At 48.4% G+C, this 20,175-nt stretch overlaps 1 protein-coding gene and 1 long non-coding RNA gene across 4 annotated transcripts; one reads left to right on the top strand and one right to left on the bottom strand.

Moving 5' to 3' along the window:
• The first annotated feature begins 11,686 nt into the window (after positions 1-11,686).
• Positions 11,687-18,264, top strand: Pdx1 (pancreatic and duodenal homeobox 1). 2 transcript variants are annotated; one of them, XM_087578168.1, is made up of 3 exons: positions 11,687-12,220; positions 16,030-16,471; positions 18,074-18,264. In XM_087578168.1, exons 1-3 carry the CDS (start codon positions 11,815-11,817, stop codon positions 18,180-18,182), a joined length of 957 nt encoding a protein of 318 aa, XP_087434294.1. In that variant the 5' UTR covers positions 11,687-11,814; the 3' UTR covers positions 18,183-18,264.
• Positions 17,967-19,643, bottom strand: LOC148002179 (uncharacterized). 2 transcript variants are annotated; one of them, XR_015634618.1, is made up of 3 exons: positions 19,403-19,643; positions 19,083-19,227; positions 17,967-18,212 (listed from the first exon to the last, which is right to left on the bottom strand). It is a non-coding gene; the product is annotated as an uncharacterized LOC148002179 (long non-coding RNA). The 2 variants fall into 2 exon arrangements; XR_015634619.1 differs by having other exon boundaries at positions 19,083-19,212.
• Positions 19,644-20,175: the final 532 nt, after the last annotated feature.

Below are 20,175 nucleotides of genomic sequence, written 5' to 3'. Positions count from 1 at the left end.
AGCATGGAGGGCAGGCAGCTGCCCAGCTATTGTGCTGCGTAAAGCATATTAAAATATAAGGCTGTGTGTGTGTCTTTCATTCGGGAATGTAAATGGTCAAAGGCAGGAAGGAACCCGGCGCTGGGATTTGTTAATTACCTTTTACAACACATTGGTACATCGCTCTCTACAAAGTCACAACAAATGAAGATCAGCAAAGAAAGCAAGTTGAACTATTGCCAGAATGTTGTCAGTGAAGACCAATGAGGACCAACAAGGTGAACCAATGCCGAGCGTCCTCCGCTGTCTGTTGGGTTATACCTCTTTCTGAGCATCAGACGTCCTCTCCAGAGTCCATTTCAGCAAAACATCACATGCTCTTACACCAGACAGCTTCCAGAAAAACACTACATGTCTGTTCTGAGCAAAGCATCCTCTCACACGTTTGCTTCAGCAAAATGTCCCCTCACAAGACGGTTGTCAGAAAAACATAACAGGACACAACTGAGTCTTCAATGAAACCAGATTTCCACTTCTATTCTATTTCCATATTAAACACCGAGGACATAGACCTCGGTGTTTAGTCTTTATGAGATCCTTTAGTCTTATGAGATCCTTCCAAATAGTGGGCAGAGACTCTGTAAGACGGGAATCTGTATTGGGAGAAGCTGAGAATGGACACCTGATTGACAACTTGGAAGGTCACTGATGGGAGCAGAGCTTTTTATGAAAGTCATCCTGACAGGTAAACGCCCACGAACAAAGGGCTTCATGGGTTTGCTAAAGAGCGTGACCCCACCCTCTAGACAGTAGGAGAAAATCGAGTTATGAAATCTGAGTTGTAGGAAGGCTAGAAAGTGTGCACGTGAAGATGTGACAAAGCGAAGGGCGACCCAGGGACACCTATCCCCCATGCCAGTTTTAAGGAAAGGACAACTCCAGAGCTGCTCGAGGGGACAGAGGGACAGGAGTCAGGAATCCCGTGATGGCCAGCAGGAGGTAGGAATGTCAGGACCGTGCTTGCAGGTGAAACAGGACACCTCTTTACTCAGAACTGTGCACTACCTGAGCCATCTCACTGCCCCAAGCCTACCTTTGTCATCACAGCACAAGGGCTCTTTTTCTGGAGAATTGCACTCCTGTGTGTCAGCTCATGGACTGGATGCACATGCGGCTCTCTCTTTCCTTCCATCTAAGTAAAATATCGCCCCAAAACTTACCCATCTTGTCCTTTTTAGACTCCCCTTTCCATAAGTTAACAACACCCGGGCCTCCAGGTCTCTTCTCCAAATGCCCTTGAATGACACTGCCTGCCTCAGTCTCACACTCAGCACACACGAACAGGACTGAAGGCTGTGTTTCCCCTTTAGACGGACCCTCTGTGTGTGCTGCTCTCTCTGAGCATTGCTTGGTTTTTCTCTTCCAGTTCTCCAGACATCCAGGGCAGGTTGGTGCTCAAAGACCGATTCTGATTAAGAGTCAGATTCTGGGGCTGGAGAGATGGCTCAGCGGTTAAGAGCACCCGACTGCTCTTCCAGAGGTCATGAGTTCGATTCCCAGCAACCACATGGTGGCTCACAACCATCTGTAAGGAGATCTGATGCCCTCTTCTGGTGTGTCTGAAGACAGCTACAGTGTACTTATATATAATAAATGAATAAATTAAAAAAAATTTAAAAAAAAAAAAGAGTCAGATTCTGGGTGAAGTATGACCGGGTCGGCTGTGCAGCCTCTAACCTGGGACAAGTAAATTGCCACAGAGGACCATCTGCTTCTTCAACAGTGAGATGAACATAATTGTGCCTGTAGGTCACTGGAGGCCAAGGAGACACCAGGGGCATAGCCCAGCACTATCCTGACCGAGCCAGCACCAGCCACCGGTCCTGTCTCCCACTCCTACGGGTCTCTGAATCCTATAGTCTCTTTCTGCTGTGTTCAGCCACCCAGCTAAACTGCTGAGGTTCAGCCCTGAGAGTCCTGAGGTTTCAGCCACTTGCCACACTGCCGTTCAGTAGATGAAAAGTTGGGAACAGCCAGGCTTGGCGGCACACATCTTTAATCCCAACACTCAAGAGGCCGAGACAATCAGATCTCTGAGTTTGAGGCCAGCCTGGTTTACAGAGCAAGTTCTAGGCCAGCTATAGAGCTACAGGGAAACTGTCTCAAGAAAAAAAAAAAAAAACTATATTGGAAACATGAGTCAGTTAAAGTCCAAAGTCAAACTTCTAGTGAATAGAAACGCACAGCACAGCTCCCCGAGTGCTTCCAGAATAGGACTGAGACAAGGATGCTACATTGTATCTATGTGTATCGTCTATTCTCTCTCTCTCTCTCTGTGTGTGTGTGTGTGTGTGTGTGTGTGTGTGTGTGTGTGTGTGTGTGTTCTCCTCCCATTGCTAGACTCTAAAGTTTCCAAGATAAGGAATTGTATCTGATGCTGCTATGTCTCCAGAGCCTATCACAGTGCCTGGGCATGAAGCAGATAGCTACACAGTGAGAAGGAAGGAAGGAGTGATGTTATTCCAAATGACCATTTATGCAACAGATCCACGTCACAGCCCAATGCACTTTAAGCCCATGAATTTCTAATTAATCTTAGAATTGCAATTTCATATCTTCCGAACGAACCGTTTGAACTTCCATACATTTATTGTCCTCGCTGGCAAGGGTAATACCACAGTAGGACTCTTGAGCGGGGGGGGGGGGGGGGGGGAGGGGAAGCCAGTGTGAAAGCCTGTGACACAGCATGCACAGCCAATCACCCAATCGAGTAAACAATAGCCGATGCGAATATTGACAAGAGGGTAACGTTTGTAAAACTCAGAAGGAGAAAAACAAAACCAAAGGGCAGTGCCACAGATGGGTCTCTGACAAGTCTTGCTTTGGGATGGGATGGGCAGAAAGGACTGCACACTTCCAGGATGCTCCTGAAGAAGGCCGTGTGCCACACAGGGCTGTGTCTTTTTGGAAAGGTGATTCATAGCACTTGTGACAATCTCAAGAGCTACGGAGTCCAAGCCGCCCAGCTAGAGTCTTCCCCTGACTGTTGGAGAGAGTGGTTTCCTGTCAGACCACCAAATGAGAGAGAACCCGGAGGACTCACTAGTCCTGGGTAAAAGGAAAGGAGGAATTTGTGAACCTCAGTAACCTGCTAGCCTCAAGAGACCAGGACAAATCTAGTTGCCACCAGCTAGTGCCTTCTATTGTTCTCACAACTGGCAAGAAGAAGAAGAAGAAGAAGAAGAAGAAGAAGAAGAAGAAGAAGAAGAAGAAGAAGAAGAAGAAGAAGGAGGAGGAGGAGGAGGAGGAGGAGGAGGAGGAGGAGGAGGAGGAGGAGGAGGAGGAGGAGGAGGAGGAGGAGGAGGAGGAGGAGGTGAGGAGGAGGAAGAAGAAGAAGAGGGGGAAGAAGAGGGGGAAGAAGAGGAGGAAGAAGGGGATAAGGGGATGATGTTGAAGAAAATCAACTCTCTTGTACATTTTTTTTTAGAAAAGTGAAAACAGTCCCTGGTGTGGTGGCATACCCTTTAATCATAGGCAGGTGGATCTCTGTGAGTTCAAGGCCAGCCTATCTAAATAGTGAGTTTCAGTCCAATGCAGGTTGTGCAGAGGGACCTGTCTCAAAAACAAACAAACAAACAAACAAACAAACAGTTTCAGTGAGACTAGGAAGAAAGAATACACCACACAACCATGTGCCTATTGATTCCTTTAAAGACCACCCCACCGCCTTTTACCTGAAGGACTAAAAAAATGGTGGGTTCAACTGGGTCCTCAGCTGAGACTATAACACAGATGGAAGGCTTGCCTCGGGCACAGGAGCCCTTGAGTTCAATCTTTAGTACCATGGACACAAGAAAAAAAATAGTTTTCTTCAGCTGAAATATATACAAACCACCCCTACTTTGACCTTCTCTCCTCGGGACAAACAATAATGAGAACCAGAGGGTTTTATACGGCATTTGACACACATGCAGCTAGCCGAGTTCTGTACCCAACGCAGAAGGACAGAGGAAAAGGGTCCTAGAATATCGTGACTGTGTGGTTCCAGATTGGTGTTTTCTTCCTTTAGGCTGATTTAGTTTCTGTGTAGAGTGTATGTCTGTGCACCACTCGAGTGCCTGGTGTCTGTGCAGAAAGAGAGGGAGTTACAGGTGGTTGTGAGCCTAGAATCCGGGTCCTCTGCAGGAGCTGCAAGCACTCTTAACCACTGAGCTGAGAGCTGTCTCGCCAGCTCTGGTATTTTCTTTTAAAAATGGCCCTGCAGTATAGAATAAGATTCATAAGGAAACACAGAAGGGGGTGGGGTGGGGAGCAGAACTCACTTTCCAATACTTTTTCTAGCCGATCTCTCTAGGTAATCTATTTAAATTTGGCTACTGGCTGGATAAACACAAAAAGGTAAATAGTGTCAGTCCATTTTCTTGCGGAAAATATAAATTCTGTGTAACTACGGGGGCCAAGAGGCAGATTACTCAGGGCACGGGGAGGGGGCGGCGGTTAGAGGCTTCTGTTTACCTTTTTGTTAACGTCTGTTCCAATCTGCTGGGAAGGTAAGAAAACACGGCCGATTATCTGGATTCAGGGCAATCTCTAACTCCAGCTTTCAGAGACCTGGAGGTTCGAATGAGATGGCTTGGCAGGGGCTAACAAATGAGTCTGCAAACGCAGCAGACAGCGTTGATTAATTGCATTTTACAATGAAGCCCGAGTAAAAAGAAAAGATTTCTTCCCCTCAAATGAATTGCAGGTCTCTTTCCCAAAGAAACCAGAGGAAAATTAGGTCTGTGGTCATGGGTAGACCCGAATACTGTGGGAGACACGTGGAGACCCTGTATGAGACGAGAGGAGACCCTGTATGGAATTCTACCAGGATTGTAAACGCGAGGTGACGGAGTAGGTACTAAAAGCGCAGTGTGCAAGTGATCAAGTTGGCTGTGAAGTCAGCAGGAGGGGCAGGCTTGGTCTGTAGCCCTTCAGCTTCCATTTCTCCTTTAAGGAGAACACAATAATCTCTCCGGTGGGTGTGAACCATCTAGTTTAAGACACCCGTACTGAGGGGCTGGGGATTTAGCTCAGTGGTAGAGCCCTTACCTAGGAAGCGCAAGGCCCTGGGTTCGGTCCCCAGGGAAATAGAGAACTGGAGCAATACTGATAGCTCAGTAATTAAGAATACTGGCTGCTCTTGTGGAAGACCTAGGTTCAGGTCCCAGCACCCACAGAAGAGCACACAACTGGTTTGTAACTCCAGTTCCAGGGGGTCTGATACTCTCTCATGTCCTTTGGAGTTCCCCACATGCATGTGATCCACGCTTGAGTTAACACACATGCACATGCATGCATACATACACATTAAATAAATAAATGAATATTTTTAGAAGAAGTAGATAAATCTGGACTGTTCCAATCAAGCTGGGGCCACTCTTTGATACTTTGTTTGTTTCTCTCTGGTATTAAAGATGTTTACTTTCTTCAGCGTACTGAGATCGTATGTTGTGGTGCACACCACTCTCTGATGCTTCTCGGGTTCATTGTTATTGGGAGTAAATGTCTTGAATCTGGAGGCTCTGATGCCTTTTGTCAAAACTCAGGAGCACACAGCACAGGGCAAGTACTGAGCCCCACAACACAGTCAGGATCCAGGGTTAGCCTGTGATTGAAATATCTAGTTAAATCAGACATTTATTGAGAATTCTTGTTTTCTCGTTTTCGCTATTTAAACGACGACACAACATTAAAATGCTATTATTAATTTTTGCTATTATATTTTTTAATAAAAAGAATACATAGTATCTATTTTGTTTTAAACGAACAAATGATTTCCCATGGCTTAAATTAATAAGGTCACGGGGTGAGGTTCTGACCTGTTCCCACTTTAGACACTTTCTCTCAGAACCTAACTGCTTAGAAACATTTTGTAGAAAATAACTTACTATCTAGAGAGTTCTCCTGTTCGCTAGATAAGAAAGCCTGTTCTGCCATCCCAGCAGGCATAGGCTGTTTAAGTTACTAGATAACAGAGTTGTTATTGATTCTATTATTATTATTTTTTCTACTCTTCCTGATTCCCTGAAGTCCAAGGGAAGTTTTGTCAACTAGGAATGATTTTTGTTTAAAAAAAAAAAAAAAAAAGGCTCCTTGTTGTGTCTTTAGCTGGTCAGTGACAGATGGAGTCCTGAGTTTCCTAGGTGCCCTTTACTCAGGAGTGGGAGAACAGAAAGTAAATAAGCGCTCTTAGTCATCTGGCTTTCTCAGCAGAGCAGCGTTGGGCCCCAGCACTTGGAAAGCGAATGCTGGCTCCTCCTGGACTCCCCCGTCAGCCTGATGTTGTTAACCCGTTTAACATTCCCTTATCACATGCTCATGTGGGCAGAATTAAGTGGAATTAGCTAACAAATTATATAAAATTCATTTACCTTTCAAGGAAGCTGTTTGGTCACAGTTAGACTAGAGAGAGTGTTGCATTAAGGCCCACGTTAATGGTCCTGCCTGGAGATGAATCAATATACCTGGGTTTTATGGCCTGGCTTTAATTGTACTTGTGTGTGAGATGCTCTGCACTTGAGCCCACCAGGGAGAGCATTAGCATCCAAGGGAGAGTAGCCCTGTTTATAAAAAGGAAGCAGGGAGCACAAGCAGAGCCAATAACCCTTCCCAAATCCTTAGCTACGGGCAGAAATAACGACTTGGGGGAGGAGGGGAAACAACAGATGATCTATGTCAGGGTTGGGGGTTTATAAGCCACTGTGAAGTGTCGGGATTTGTAGGTGTGTTGTCCGTGCAGATTCGAAAGACATCTCTTGGACATCTGCTTCCACTGAGTGAGGCGTTATCCCAACTTCATTACAACGTCACGATGGAGAATATGTTCTAATCATTTAAGTGACACTGACTCGAAGTGTCTGTTGTTCCTTCTTTTTTCTTTTTCTTTTTTTAAGTGTGTGTGAGGACACTGTAGCTGTCTTCAGACAGAGCAGACACCACAATGGGGCGTCAGGTCCCATTACAGATGGTTGTGAACCACCATGTGATGTGGTTGCTGGGAACTGAACTCAGGACCTCTGGAAGAGCAGTCAGTGCTCTCCAGCCCCTTGCTCTCACTCTTGATGCATAGCGGGCCTATGAATGAGTGTGTAAGGCAAAATGCAGATTCTCAGGGCTGGTGATGTATCTCAGGGGTAAGCACCTGCTTCGCAGACACGAGACCCTGGTTTTGATCTCCATCACAAAAAGAAAAAAGGAAAAAGCTAACCTAAAAAGTGAGGATACTGACACATGAGTGCAACTCCAGGTCTCTTGAGGGACAGGCAGAAAGTCCAGTGGTTCAAGGGTAATCTCAGCTACCTATTGAGTTCAAGGCCAGCCTTCAACATTTAAGAGCTAATCTGAATATATAGTTAAGCATCTATAATAAGCTAGGATACTGTCCTGACAGACAGATTAGAGTCTAAAGGACCATCAGGGTCTTGAGAGATGGTATCTCAGTGGTTAGAGCACTTACAGAGGATCCAGGTTCAATTCCCAGCACCCACACGATAGCCCACAAACAACTACAGCTCCAGTTCCAAAGGAGTTGACCCTTCTTCCAACCTCCAACAGCAGATGCACACACAGTACACATAAATGCAGGCAAAACACTCATGCGTATAAAACTAAGTAACTGCCGAGCTGTCTCTTCAGCCCTCAAATACATCTCCACCACTGAGTTTGACTCCCCCAAAAGAAGCACACAGTAGGTGTTCTATAGGCATTTAATCAATAAATAACATTGAAGCCAATAAACCATTCAAAATATAGGCGGTTAAAGGAGACAGCAGGGGGGTTGGGGATTTAGCTCAGTGGTAGAGCGCTTGCCTAGCAAGCGCAAGGCCCTGGGTTCTGGGTTCGGTCCCCAGCTCCGAGGAAAAAAAAAAAAAAAAAAAAAAGGAGACAGCAGGAAGAAGGGTCTGGCAGTACGGAACACAGCAAAAACTTGGAAGAAAAGAGGAGTCCCCAAGAGCAGGACACAGTGAGGAGCATGGGGAGGACAAGGAGGCAGAGGGAAGATGTTGCTAGAAGCTTGCTGTAGAGGACACAGAACCGAATGGCGCGAGCAAGGCAGGGACGATTGGACGCTGCACATCTAGGTTGAAATAAAACAGAGCTCAGGTGGACTCAGGCTAGAGGGATACGTGTGCAAGTTCCAGAGGAGGCCATAGAGACTGGGGCAGGCTGCAGAGCAGCTGACCTTGAAGTGAATTGAAGGGCACAGAGGATGCAACCTAAAAGCGGCCACCACTGGCTCTATCCTGAGGAGCAAGCATGTAGGCAATTCAGGACCTCCAGAACCCCCTGCCCTTGCTTCAATCCTCACACTCAAGCAAGCAAGTAGGATACATTGTAAGAGCATCATGGGTGGGCCCAACATTTTTAAGCTGTACTGATGTGCTGACTAGTTTGTGTCAAGGAGACACAAGCTGGACCCATTTGGGAGAAGGGCATTGCAATTGAGAAAATGCCCCCGCCAGATAGGTCTCCGGACAAGTCTGTGGTGCACTTTTGTTTGTTTGTTTGTTTGTTTGTTTGTTTTTCTGGAGCTGGGGACCAAACCCAGGGCCTACCACTGAGCTAAATCCCCAACCCCTGTGGTGCACTTTTTTGACTGGCAGTTGTGGGCAATACCACCTCTGGGCTGGTGGCCCTGGGTGCTTTAAGAAAGTAGGCTGGGGGGTTGGGGATTTAGCTCAGTGGTAGAGTGCTTGCCTAGGAAGCTCCGAAAAAAAGAACCAAAAAAAAAAAAAATTAAAGTTCATGTAAACCTATCTTTGCTGGCAAGTGAGAATCCTTCCCTACACACACACACACACACACACACACACACACACACACACACACAAACTGACATACCATGGCTTAATTCCTACCATCTAACCCAATCCAGTCTCTGGTGTGCCTGCAAAACCAGGCCAGGGCTGGAACAGAGTCTCAGAAAACGCAGAAGGAAGAAGAGAGGAGGCAGGGTGCCTCCAGTATCAGGGAGGACTATCAGGACGTCCTGCTAATAAAAGACTTTTTCACTGTCCACAGTATAATTGGTTTACAGCCTGTCTTGTTTGTTTATCCATAAGGGCTGTTGTTAAATGGCTCGGGAAGTGCTCTTGCCTAATGGCCGGGTATCTACGAGGCCTGCTGGAGGCAGAGGAGGGCACAGGCAGCCTGGATTCAGAGCGGAAATGCGTATCACCTGTAATGGATTTGGCCACCTGATGGTGCCCGGAGCCAGAGAGGCAGAGCAGAGAAAGACCCGCAGGGTTCCACCGTTTGTAACCATTAGCCAAATCGAAAGCTCCGGGTGACTTTGGCCTCTCTAAAAGTGTACTAAATACTGTTGGATCTTTGTTTCCTAAATCTCGGTAAAGGAAAGAGATGGCAGAAAACATTAATTCTGAAATCAAAGAACGCGCCTCAGTGTAGACACCACACACACACACTCACACACACACACTCACACACACACACACACACGCACGCACGCACGCACGCACGCACGCACACGGTGGGAAATCTTTCCCTCAAGTTTTCGCTCAGCCCTGGGAGAATTTACTTATTTGTTTGCTGTGAAAGGCAGCGAGTTTGTTTTTCTGCTGAGAAACACTTTTCTTTTTGCAAAGCCCAGCAGAAATATTAAATGGGAATAAATGAAGCATCGAGATGGAAGCCAATTTACCAAAATGCACGCAATTAGACCAGAAGTGCTAAGCAAACACCCTGGGGGTGTGGGTTAGGCAGGTTGCGTGGGGGCGGGGGTGCAGGGTTGCCGGAAGGGAACAGCAGGGGTCTAGCTCTAAGGGGGTGACCAGGTGAGGGGAGGAACTCTGAGGAAAGGTGCCTATCTTTGTCCCAAGCCCGAAGCCAGCCCGCTCATAACCGCGTCACCAAGTCAACCCGTGGCCACTAGGCAGATTATCTGTGAGGGTCAACACCCTGCAGCCGCGCCAGCCCCGGTCAGGTCCTGTCCTTCCGATCGATGTGGCCACTCGCGGCCCAGGAGATAGCATGGAGTCCCTGGCGGCCACCCTGAACAATGGACTCATTGAGGCCCGCCTGTAGAGATTAGGTGCGCGGGGCGCCCGGGCCTTTCACTCCCAGGCATCCTAGACAGCCACAGGTGGCCCTTTTCCCTGAAGAAATCAGAGACAGTCTCCCCTCTGCCCTGAGTTCCCTCGGTGATCCTAGGAGGGAAAGAATTTTCAGAGTATAAAACTCCTTTTTTTTTTTTTTTTTTTTTTTGGCGTCCAATAACTGATAGAATGCTTACACCATCTGGGTGCACTTAAAACACATTTTTCACTAGGAAAAAAATTATTAAAACTTTGAAAAGGTCTAGATCTGAGTGTAGAGTTTGGCTGAGCAGGAGTCTGGCTATACTGATTTATTTCTTCTTGGTGGCCTCCGGCCTTCATTTACAGAGGTTCTCTGCAAAGGTGCAAAGAGGTCCAAATTCTTCAAGATCTTCCAGTGTCCTTGGAGGACCAGGTCAGAGGCAGACCAAGAAACTGAGGAGTCAGCAACCTCGGTAATGTCAGCTCCAGACAATAAACACAGTGACCACTAGAGGTTAGTTCACCCAACAGCCAACAGCACACCCAAATTGAAGTAACTAACTTAAAGGACAGTGCACCTTTCCTCCCCAGTATCTAGAGTATATATGCGGTGTTTTAATCTCGTTTTTTCTAAGCCCCACTCTTCTCCTTGCCCAGCTTCCTGCCCTGTTTCAACAACACATAAAATGGGTTTTCTCTGTGCATAGATTCCACTAGAGACTCCACAGCATGTCAGAGATCTGAAAACCCCGTGCCAGCCTCTTGCCCAACCTCTCAATCACAAAGACAACATTTTCCTGTGCCTTCGGAAACTCCATTCTGAGTTAATGGAACAGGTTCCAGTCCCTAAAATTAAATTTAATAACAATAGCCTCTAACTTAAAAAATGTAAGCCACTGTGGGTTTTTTTTTCTAGAGTCAACAGTCGGAAATATAGGGAAACACAAATACAGATGCAAATAAAACGAAATGAGATAGTTTGAGCAATAAAACAAACAAAAAAGACACAACAGCTTCAGGCTCACGGAGCTAGGATTTGCAAGCATTTCTCAAAAACTGTATTCTTCAACAGTTGCACCCCCTAACGCTTTGAAATTTTATTATTGAGCTGATATTTACATGCATTATGAAAAGACAAAAAAAATTAAACGTCAGACGTGATGCCTTACTCCTGCAACCCCAGAACTGGGCAGGAGGAGGACGAAGGTTTGCGAGGGAGTTTGAAGCCAGCCTGGACTATATCTGGATTTGCAGGCTAGCCAGGGCTACAAAAATTAGACCCCTGCCCCCGTCTTTAAAAAACAAAAACAAAAAAGCAAATAACACAGGAAGAGGGGGGAGAGGAGATGTAAACTTTTTTTTTTAAGCTCATTAGGAGCGGTTTTGTAACGGAGTAAAGGTTCTGATATTTTTGCGCTCCCCGGTTTGGAGAGCTCCGCAGCAGCGGACAGGAGAGATCAGCCTGCTGAGAGAGAAAATTGAAACAAGTGCAGGTGTTCGCGGGGCCTGGGCCTCCTTCTTAAGGCAGGGCCAGGCCAATGGTGGCCCCAGGCTGAACCACGTGGGGTGCCTCAGAGCCTATGGCACGGCGACCGGCTTCTCTGTCTCTCGCCAGCCTGTGGTTCCCCGGGAGAGCAGTGGAGAACTGTCAAAGCGATCTGGGGTGGCGCTGAGAGTCCGTGAGCTGCCCAGCGCCTAAGGCCTGGCTTGTAGCTCCCTACCCCGGGCTGCCGGCCCCGAAGTGCCGGCTGCCACCATGAATAGTGAGGAGCAGTACTACGCGGCCACACAGCTCTACAAGGACCCGTGCGCATTCCAGAGGGGTCCGGTGCCAGAGTTCAGTGCTAATCCCCCTGCGTGCCTGTACATGGGCCGCCAGCCCCCACCTCCGCCGCCACCCCAGTTTGCAGGCTCGCTGGGAACGCTGGAACAGGGAAGTCCCCCGGACATCTCCCCATACGAAGTGCCCCCGCTCGCCGATGACCCGGCTGGCGCGCACCTCCACCACCACCTCCCAGCTCAGCTCGGGCTCGCCCATCCACCTCCCGGACCTTTCCCGAATGGAACCGAGACTGGGGGCCTGGAAGAGCCCAGCCGCGTTCATCTCCCTTTCCCGTGGATGAAATCCACCAAAGCTCACGCGTGGAAAAGCCAGTGGGCAGGTAAGCCTGGCTCTTTCTCCCTTTCTCTTCCCGTAGTCTGGACTTGGCTGCTACGATCTTTAAGCGTTCCCCCAGGCCTTTTCCCCAAGTTCCTCTGCTCTCCGCAGGGATAACGCAGGCTTAGAACAAACTCTAAGGAAACCAGCAAATCCACTCATCTTGGCAACCTCTTCTCCACTCAGCACGCCTCCCTCCTTGCGCGTGTCCTGAGCCTTTCTTACCCTGGGAGCCGGCTCCCACGCTGGAAAAAGACGAGGCCTAGCCAGGTTCAGAACTCCCGAACTCTCTGGATCCAAAAGCTGCAGCGAGGAACCTGAACTCCGGGGCACCAAGGGCCCCCGAGCAAGTTATGCAAGATGTCTCTGACCTAGGCTGGATCCCTTCCGAAACCCCAGGCCCCTTCACTTCCCGGCCCTGTCCTAATGGCTTTACTAAAGAAACGGGGAAAGGGCTGGGGGGGGGCGCTCCTGGGGGGCATCGAGCAGGAGAAAAGCCGGAAGGGAAAGAAAAATTCCGCCCATCTAGGCCTGCGAAAGGTAGGGTGCCGAGGTCCTGGAGAAGGAGAAAGAGTAGGAGGTGAACATGGAGAGTCTGTATCTACGTAAGGTGCTCACCGGAAAGCTGAAAGGCAGGTGGCTCACTCTCTCGGCAGTCTGGCAGCTGGCAGAGGACTCTAGGGTGCCAATTCTTTTTGAACCAACCAAAAATGTTTGAAGGGTCCTCTCAAGTTGTGTCCCAGGAAGCAAATATGCAGAAGAAGGGACCTCCTTCTTACTGTCCTGCCCAAAGAAGCGAGACCCCCTGGGTTTCCTTAGCCCTAGGCGCCTGCTTTGCGATAAGTCCTTCCTTCTAGCCGAGGTAACAGACCAAGCCCCAGGTCCCTTCCCCGCCGGATGCTGGCAGCCAATTCGTGAGGGGCCCGTGCCCGCCGCTACACAATGTTATCTCTTCCGGTCTGCAACCACTTCTGGTCACACCTGGACTGCAAATCGCTGCTTTTTCTTTTGCCTTCCGACCGACCCACTGTCGGGAACCAAGGGTTAAGAAGCTGGTGTTGCCATCCCTTGATAATTCTCAACGTCGATCCTCCGGCGCCGGGTCTGACACTAGCCCTGGAGCAGCCAAGCAAAGCTCCAAGAGGGTAGGGGGTTAGCCAGGCTCGTCAAGATCCGGGGTGGTGGGGGTGGGATCCTATAGCTAATTCATTTTCTCACAGAGGCAAAAATCCTGACTTAAAACGGCCCAAACTCTTGGTGGGAGCTTCCACCAGACGACACAGCAGACGACACAGGTAGACCACTGCAGAGAGAGGCCTCTCAAGGCCAAAACCAAAGGGCGCTGAGACCCGGCTATTGGGCTGCCCGAAGATAGACCTCCACTTATAGGGGCTCTTGGTCCGTTGTTTCTTGCCAAGGATTACTTCTTTCGGGGTTCCGTTCCATTCTTTCTGGCTATCTGCTCCTGCTCTGGGCTAGGGCGGAAAGAAGCCAGGAGTAAAATCTGAGGAGAAGCGGAAAGCTTTTGGTGTATTTGGGGAACGCTTTGGAGACATTTTCTGACTGAGATCCGGGTACCAGAAGCCTTTGCGGGTCCTTTCCGATCCTCTGCCAGCGGGACTCTCGGCAGACTCTCCCGCTGGAAGCCTGCGAGGAGCACCAGCCCGTCTCCACTTCCGAAGGAACTGTAAGGTTTAGCGAACCCACCTGCATGCGCTTAGTGGGTTCACAATCCCCGAAAGTGCTTAATGACCAAAGGGCTTACAGTAGGACTGCGAGTACTAATGGCAGTAACCGCTTGTAAATCATTGGACCTAAAAGAACTTCATAATTCCCACTGGCGAGTTCTACTGAGTCCCAGAAAAGGGTCAGATCGGGAGACTCTGAATATGTCACCAGCGGAGTCCAACTTTAACTTCCACCCCTGGCTTCCTCTAGCTGATCGCAGGTCCCTATAGTTGTTCTCAAGGACTTGACAAAGTAGACAGCTGAGAATGGGATGCCGGAGAACCCGCCAATTACGTTGGTGTCATTTTAAAATAGTTCTTTAAGGAGAAGTATCTTTCCTTGCCTAGGCCAGGAAAGCCCTGTGTGGTTTAGAGGTGTTCCTGGGGACAAGAACTGCTTTCCAAAGAGTGGTCTAGGGTCCTCAAGCTCAGGTTCTAGTGCCTCCTCATAACCTGGGGGAAGATCAGGGAGCAGACTCCATCCTGGGAATTAATCCCTTGCCCTCAAGATACTCATTCACCCTTCAGCTCTTTGAGAAGTGTCTCTCTCCTCTGTCCTGAATCAAGTCGGCTCCAGGCTCTTCCACTGAGCTTTCTGGAGAGCCCTCAAAGCAGCATCCACAGTCCAATGCAGTAAGTGCTCTGCAGAGATGAGAGGACCTGGATTGGGAAATACTGATTTTTGTCACTGATTCCCTGGTGACTTGGGTCTGTTGCTTGCTTTAGATGCGGGTTTGGAGCAGGCGAGGACAAGCTCTTTGGCGACCCATCCCTTCTCAGAGTAGCTCTCGGTTCAGGTTGGATCTGGCCTCAGCAACATTTGTGGTCTTCTCCTGCCAAGTATGGCCTTTCCCGAAAACAGTATTTCTTCTCCTCAGAGGAGGAGGGCTAACTGAAATTACAGTACCAATTAACACTCGGTTGTGACTAATTATAACTATATTAAAATAATATTCAGGCCCAGGGAGATGACAGTTTGAAACAAGCAAACAAATGAACCAAAACAAAAACAATAGGGGTTGGGGATTTGGCTCAGTGGTAGAGCGCTTGCCTAGGAAGCGCAAGGTCCTCGGTTCGATCCCCAGCCCCGGAAAAAAAGAAAAAAACAAAAACAAAAACAAAAACAATGTTCCATGGGTTGAATTTCAAGCCTTACGACCTTAATTCAATCCACAGAACCTAAGATAAAAGGAGAGAACCAACTCCCTAAAGTTGTTCTCCCACCTCCACATACACCACACACACTGCCTCGCTCTCACAAGCATATTTTACACACAATAATAATACATATTTAAAGCAATAAAATGGTATATGTTAAAAGACATAACTTAAATAAACAAAATATGGCCACCATAATTTTTCAAAATCTATTAGGGAGCTATTAAGTTCATTTAAAATTAATTTTTGAGACATGTTGCTGTTGCTGACCTGAAACTAGCTAGCAGACCAAGTTCACCTCCGACTGCCTCCCCCTGCCTCTGCACTAGAATTAAAGACCTTGCCACGGATAAAATAAGTTAACGTGTCGAGTTTAGCATTGTTTTAATGCAACAGTGAATAAAGAGGAAAATTGGCATTATATATAGTAAAAGTTTAGTCTAGAAATGTTTCTCGGATATATATATATATATATATATATATATATATATATATATATATATATATATATATATCATCCCTATGAGGACAAGACAGTAATCAGACTGAACTGGGTCAATGTCAGAACGTTTGTTTAAAATCCTGCATTTAAGGCATATCCTTAGTAGAATGAAGTCAAACAATTTTCCTATTATTTGCATTTTAGCCATCTTAACATCAGTTAAACGAACTAATTTTTTAAAAAAACGAACTAATTTTGAAACCATGGGTTGTCAGATCCAAGCGTGATATCCTGATATCGGGGTGAAAACCGGCACGACTATGACTAGAGAGAAAGGGTTCAACCACAGTGGTGGGTCTCTGAAGCAAGGGGCTGCAGCTGGACTAAACAGTTGCGATCAGTAGGAGGGCTTTTCTTGGCCTGGAAACAAACTCTTTGAGCTCATGGGGTCGGGGGGACCTCACTAACCGACGGTGTTGCCCACAGGAGGTGCATACGCAGCAGAACCGGAGGAGAATAAGAGGACCCGTACAGCCTACACTCGGGCCCAGCTGCTGGAGCTGGAGAAGGAATTCTTATTTAACAAATACATCTCCCGGCCTCGCCGGGTGGAGCTGGCAGTGATGCTCAACTTGACTGAGAGACACATCAAAATCTGGTTCCAAAACCGTCGCATGAAGTGGAAGAAAGAGGAAGATAAGAAACGTAGTAGCGGGACAACGAGCGGGGGCGGTGGGGGCGAAGAGCCGGAGCAGGATTGTGCGGTAACCTCGGGCGAGGAGCTGCTGGCATTGCCACCGCCACCACCTCCCGGAGGTGCTGTGCCCTCAGGCGTCCCTGCTGCTGCCCGGGAGGGCCGACTGCCTTCCGGCCTTAGTGCGTCCCCACAGCCCTCCAGCATCGCGCCACTGCGACCGCAGGAACCCCGGTGAGGACCGCAGGCTGAGGGTGAGCGGGTCTGGGACCCAGAGTGCGGACGTGGGCATGGGCCCGGGCAGCTGGATAAGGGAGGGGATCATGAGGCTTAACCTAAACGCCACACAAGGAGAACATTCTTCTTGGGGGCACAAGAGCCAGTTGGGTATAGCCAGCGAGATGCTGGCAGACCTCTGGGAAAAAAAAAAAAAAGACCCGAGCTTCTGAAAACTTTGAGGCTGCCTCTCGTGCCATGTGAACCGCCAGGTCTGCCTCTGGGACTCTTTCCTGGGACCAATTTAGAGAATCAGGCTCCCAACTGAGGACAATGAAAAGGTTACAAACTTGAGCGGTCCCATAACAGCCACCAGGCGAGCTGGACCGGGTGCCTTTGACTGGTCGGCCGAGCAATCTAAGGTTGAGAATAAAGGGAGCTGTTTGAGGTTTCAAAGCGAGTGCTTCTTCCGATCCTCCCTCCTCTTCTCCTTCCCTCAACTTTTCCTAAATTCGTTCCCCCTCTTTAACCAAATATTTCAGTGTCCATCCTTCAACCTATACCATTTCCTTTGAAAATCAGAAATTCTTCACACCCGGACCTCCTTAAGCTCCCAATGAGACTTCCAGGGTCCTCAGGGACAAAGGTGCATAAGGACAATTTGAAGTTTCTGTTTAGAGCGCGAGTATCTTCCCGGAAGAAAGCCAGGTGCCCTGGTACACCTTGAAAAACTATCCACAAAGCCCGGATGTGACTTCCACGTCGTGAATAGAAGATGGGAGGGAGGGGCAAGGGAAAACTCGTTTTCACTTAAAGCCTAAAGTCAGCCAATTGCTCCTTTCAAGGTCTGAGCCTGGCTTGTAGGCTGTTTGTGGGAAATGCTTAATAAACACAAAAGCAAGAGAGGAACTGAAGGCAACCTGGTTCTATTTCAAACCTTCCTAAAGGGTGGCAATATTTCCATTTCATTTACCCCCCCCCCAGCTGAGGACCGAACCCAGGGCCTTGAGCTTGCTAGGCAAGCGCTCTACCACTGAGCTAAATCCCCAATCCCTCATTTTAAATTTTTAACTAGCGTTTTTTCGATTAAAAAATTCTTCTTCTTCAACGGCTGTAGTGGTGCACATCTTTAGTCACAGCACTTGGGAGGCAGAGGCAGGCAAATCTCTGGGTTTGAGGCTAGCCTGGTGGTACAGAGCGAGTTCCCAATGGCTATACAGAAAAACAGTCTTGAAACCCACAGCTTTTCTAAAGACAGGGTTTTGTTTCCGTTTGGCTTGGCTTGGTTTGGTTGTTTGGAGTGAAAAAACCAAGGCCAGCAGTACCTTGTACTAACCACAAAGTTGGGTTGTTTTAGTTGGGCTTCAAACTTCTTTCCCACCCTCTGTTCCAAAGGCAACTCTAAATAGCTTTGGCCCAGCCCCATCTGAGATGAGATGAGATGAGAGAGAGAGAGAGAGAGAGAGAGAGAGAGAGAGAGAGAGAGAGAGAGAGAGACTAGGCAGCTAGGCAGTTTGTTTACTTATTCAGTTTAATAATTTGTTCTGTTTCTTAGCGCCACAACCCAGTAGAAAGAAACTCTCTTGATCAGAAAGGTGATGTGTTTTTTCTTCTCTTCAGTGTGAATATGTCCTTTCGGGATGCAGCACGCAGCTTGGGCTCCGGAGTGAGACAAATCTACACTGGAGATGTCAAAAAAGATTCAAGGTCCTCTTCCACTTTAATATAGTGGCAAAACTTGTGCTTCCTCCTAGGGTTACTGCAGGATTTAAATTAAAGATACAAACCAGTTTAATTTAATATCTAGAAAAGAGTTCTAGCCATATTATTAGCTCGTCGCCATTTTCCTGAGTAACTAGCCTCTTCCAGTCTTCACGGGTCCCTGAAGGGTCTCTCCTTTGGCAAACCCCTGTACAGTTGAAGCGATTTTCCGGTACCCATTGGCCTTAACTAAGCAATTCCTAGTTTTACCAAACTCCCTTGTTGCCCACAGCAACCCCCATCTCCCCCCTCCCTTCTCAGGATGTTTGGTTGGATTGGTGGAGAGGCTGAGAGGTTGGATTGGTGGAGAGGCTGAGACGGGTCCTTTGCGTCTATGTAACGTTTGGGTTCCAGAGTAAAGAAGCCTGTTCTGGAGACTGGCATCTCAATCTTACTCTGATTGGCAGGACCTGTGGGATGTGCCCAGGAAGAAAGGCAGCAAGAGGCTGGCAGGAGCTGGGAATCTGGGGCACCCTTAGACTGGTGGAGGCTGGCAGCGATCTCTATGAATCAGCTAAAGAGATCAGCCCATCTTTCCACTTATTTGCACAGGAGGGTGGGGGTTTGAGGAAGCTGGGGGCATGGGCTTTGCTCAGAATATGTTTCTAAAAACAGTCTGGTTACCCTGACCTTGTATGTCCCATCCCCTTTCCTACACATGACTTTGACTGAATCACCTAATTCTATCCTTCCTTGTATCTGGGGCTCAACTCGAGGAAGGAGGAAGATGATGTCTCCCAAGGGCTTTGAAGGGGATCCGACACGGGGAGGCGGTGTCTGATAGTTTCTAGTAGAAACCTCTCTTCCTGAGTGGGACTGCTGGCCAGACAGTCCTCAAGAAAGTGAGAGGCAGCCACACCCAGCTTACCTGTAGGTTGCAGCAGGCATGGGGAGAACTTCATTGGGATGACGCCTTGCGTAGCAGGATGAGATTCAACCGCAGAAGTGAGAGCAGTGCCTACAGCTCCACAGCGGGGCGGGGGCGGGGGTATCTTCACCTGTGTAACCAGGAACTGGGGAGCAGCCGGAGCTAACTAGCCTCAGGGCACACATTGAGACCCCCCTGGGGATGTGCAGGATGGGCTAGAGACGCTGGGAACTCCAAGCTCAAGCCCTGTTAAAAAGCCCGGGTTTCCGAGCGCTGAGGCCTTAAGGATGGGGGTGGAGCACGAGTGGGGGACTACTCACCTTCCTTGGCAGGTCGGCTACTCGGCTAGTCCTCCACTAGTCCGCTAGTCGGTTTGGTGTGCTCCTCGGTTTAGAATGCTCCATTCACTAAGGAGCAGGCCACTGCAATGACTTTGGAAAGTGTTAGGGGTGGATGTGTGAGCACCGAGTGTGCCTACTTGCACCTCTACTCCCCCACTTCGTTTCCCCGAATATGCCCAGGGCAGATTCCGTCTGCCCCATGATTCCTCTTGAATTCATCAAGCGAGGGGCGTTCCCGGATACAGATGTGTGAATCAGCCCTGAACCAGTACTGGCTGTGGAGAAAAGAGGTGGAGACCTGGAGAAAGTACCGGGGATTCCTCACCACACACCTTCACCAGGAAGCCTCTGGAAAGGACAAGCAGACTCCTGTGGGTTTTCCCAAATCCTGGGGGGTTCCCAGTCTAGAATGGAGGTCGCATAGAGATAAACAATACAGAGAGAGAGAGAGAGAGAGAGAGAGAGAGAGAGAGAGAGAGAGAGAGAGAGAACAAAGCTTTTGCTTTTCTTTGGCTACACCTCTTCCTGTGGCTTTGCTCCCAACTGTTCCGATAGCTCATGTCCGACAGATCCATAGTACATAGCAAGCACTCAGTTGGGTGGTGCTTGTAATACACAGTCTTCTGTAAGGCAGGAGCTGCCATGGGAAAAATTCATCTGGCTCTTTTCATAAGCTAGAATCATTACTGTGGTGGCCCCAGTGAGGTTTCTAAACCCTCTCACTCTTAACACTCAGCTAACCCCAGGGAATA

This window comes from Rattus norvegicus, chromosome 12 (assembly GCF_021556685.1).
Source record: "Rattus norvegicus strain SHRSP/BbbUtx chromosome 12, alternate assembly SHRSP_T2T, whole genome shotgun sequence".
Lineage (NCBI taxonomy): Eukaryota > Metazoa > Chordata > Mammalia > Rodentia > Muridae > Rattus > Rattus norvegicus.
Note: the sequence above shows the minus strand (reverse complement) of the source record. Positions and strands in the feature narration are given on the sequence as shown.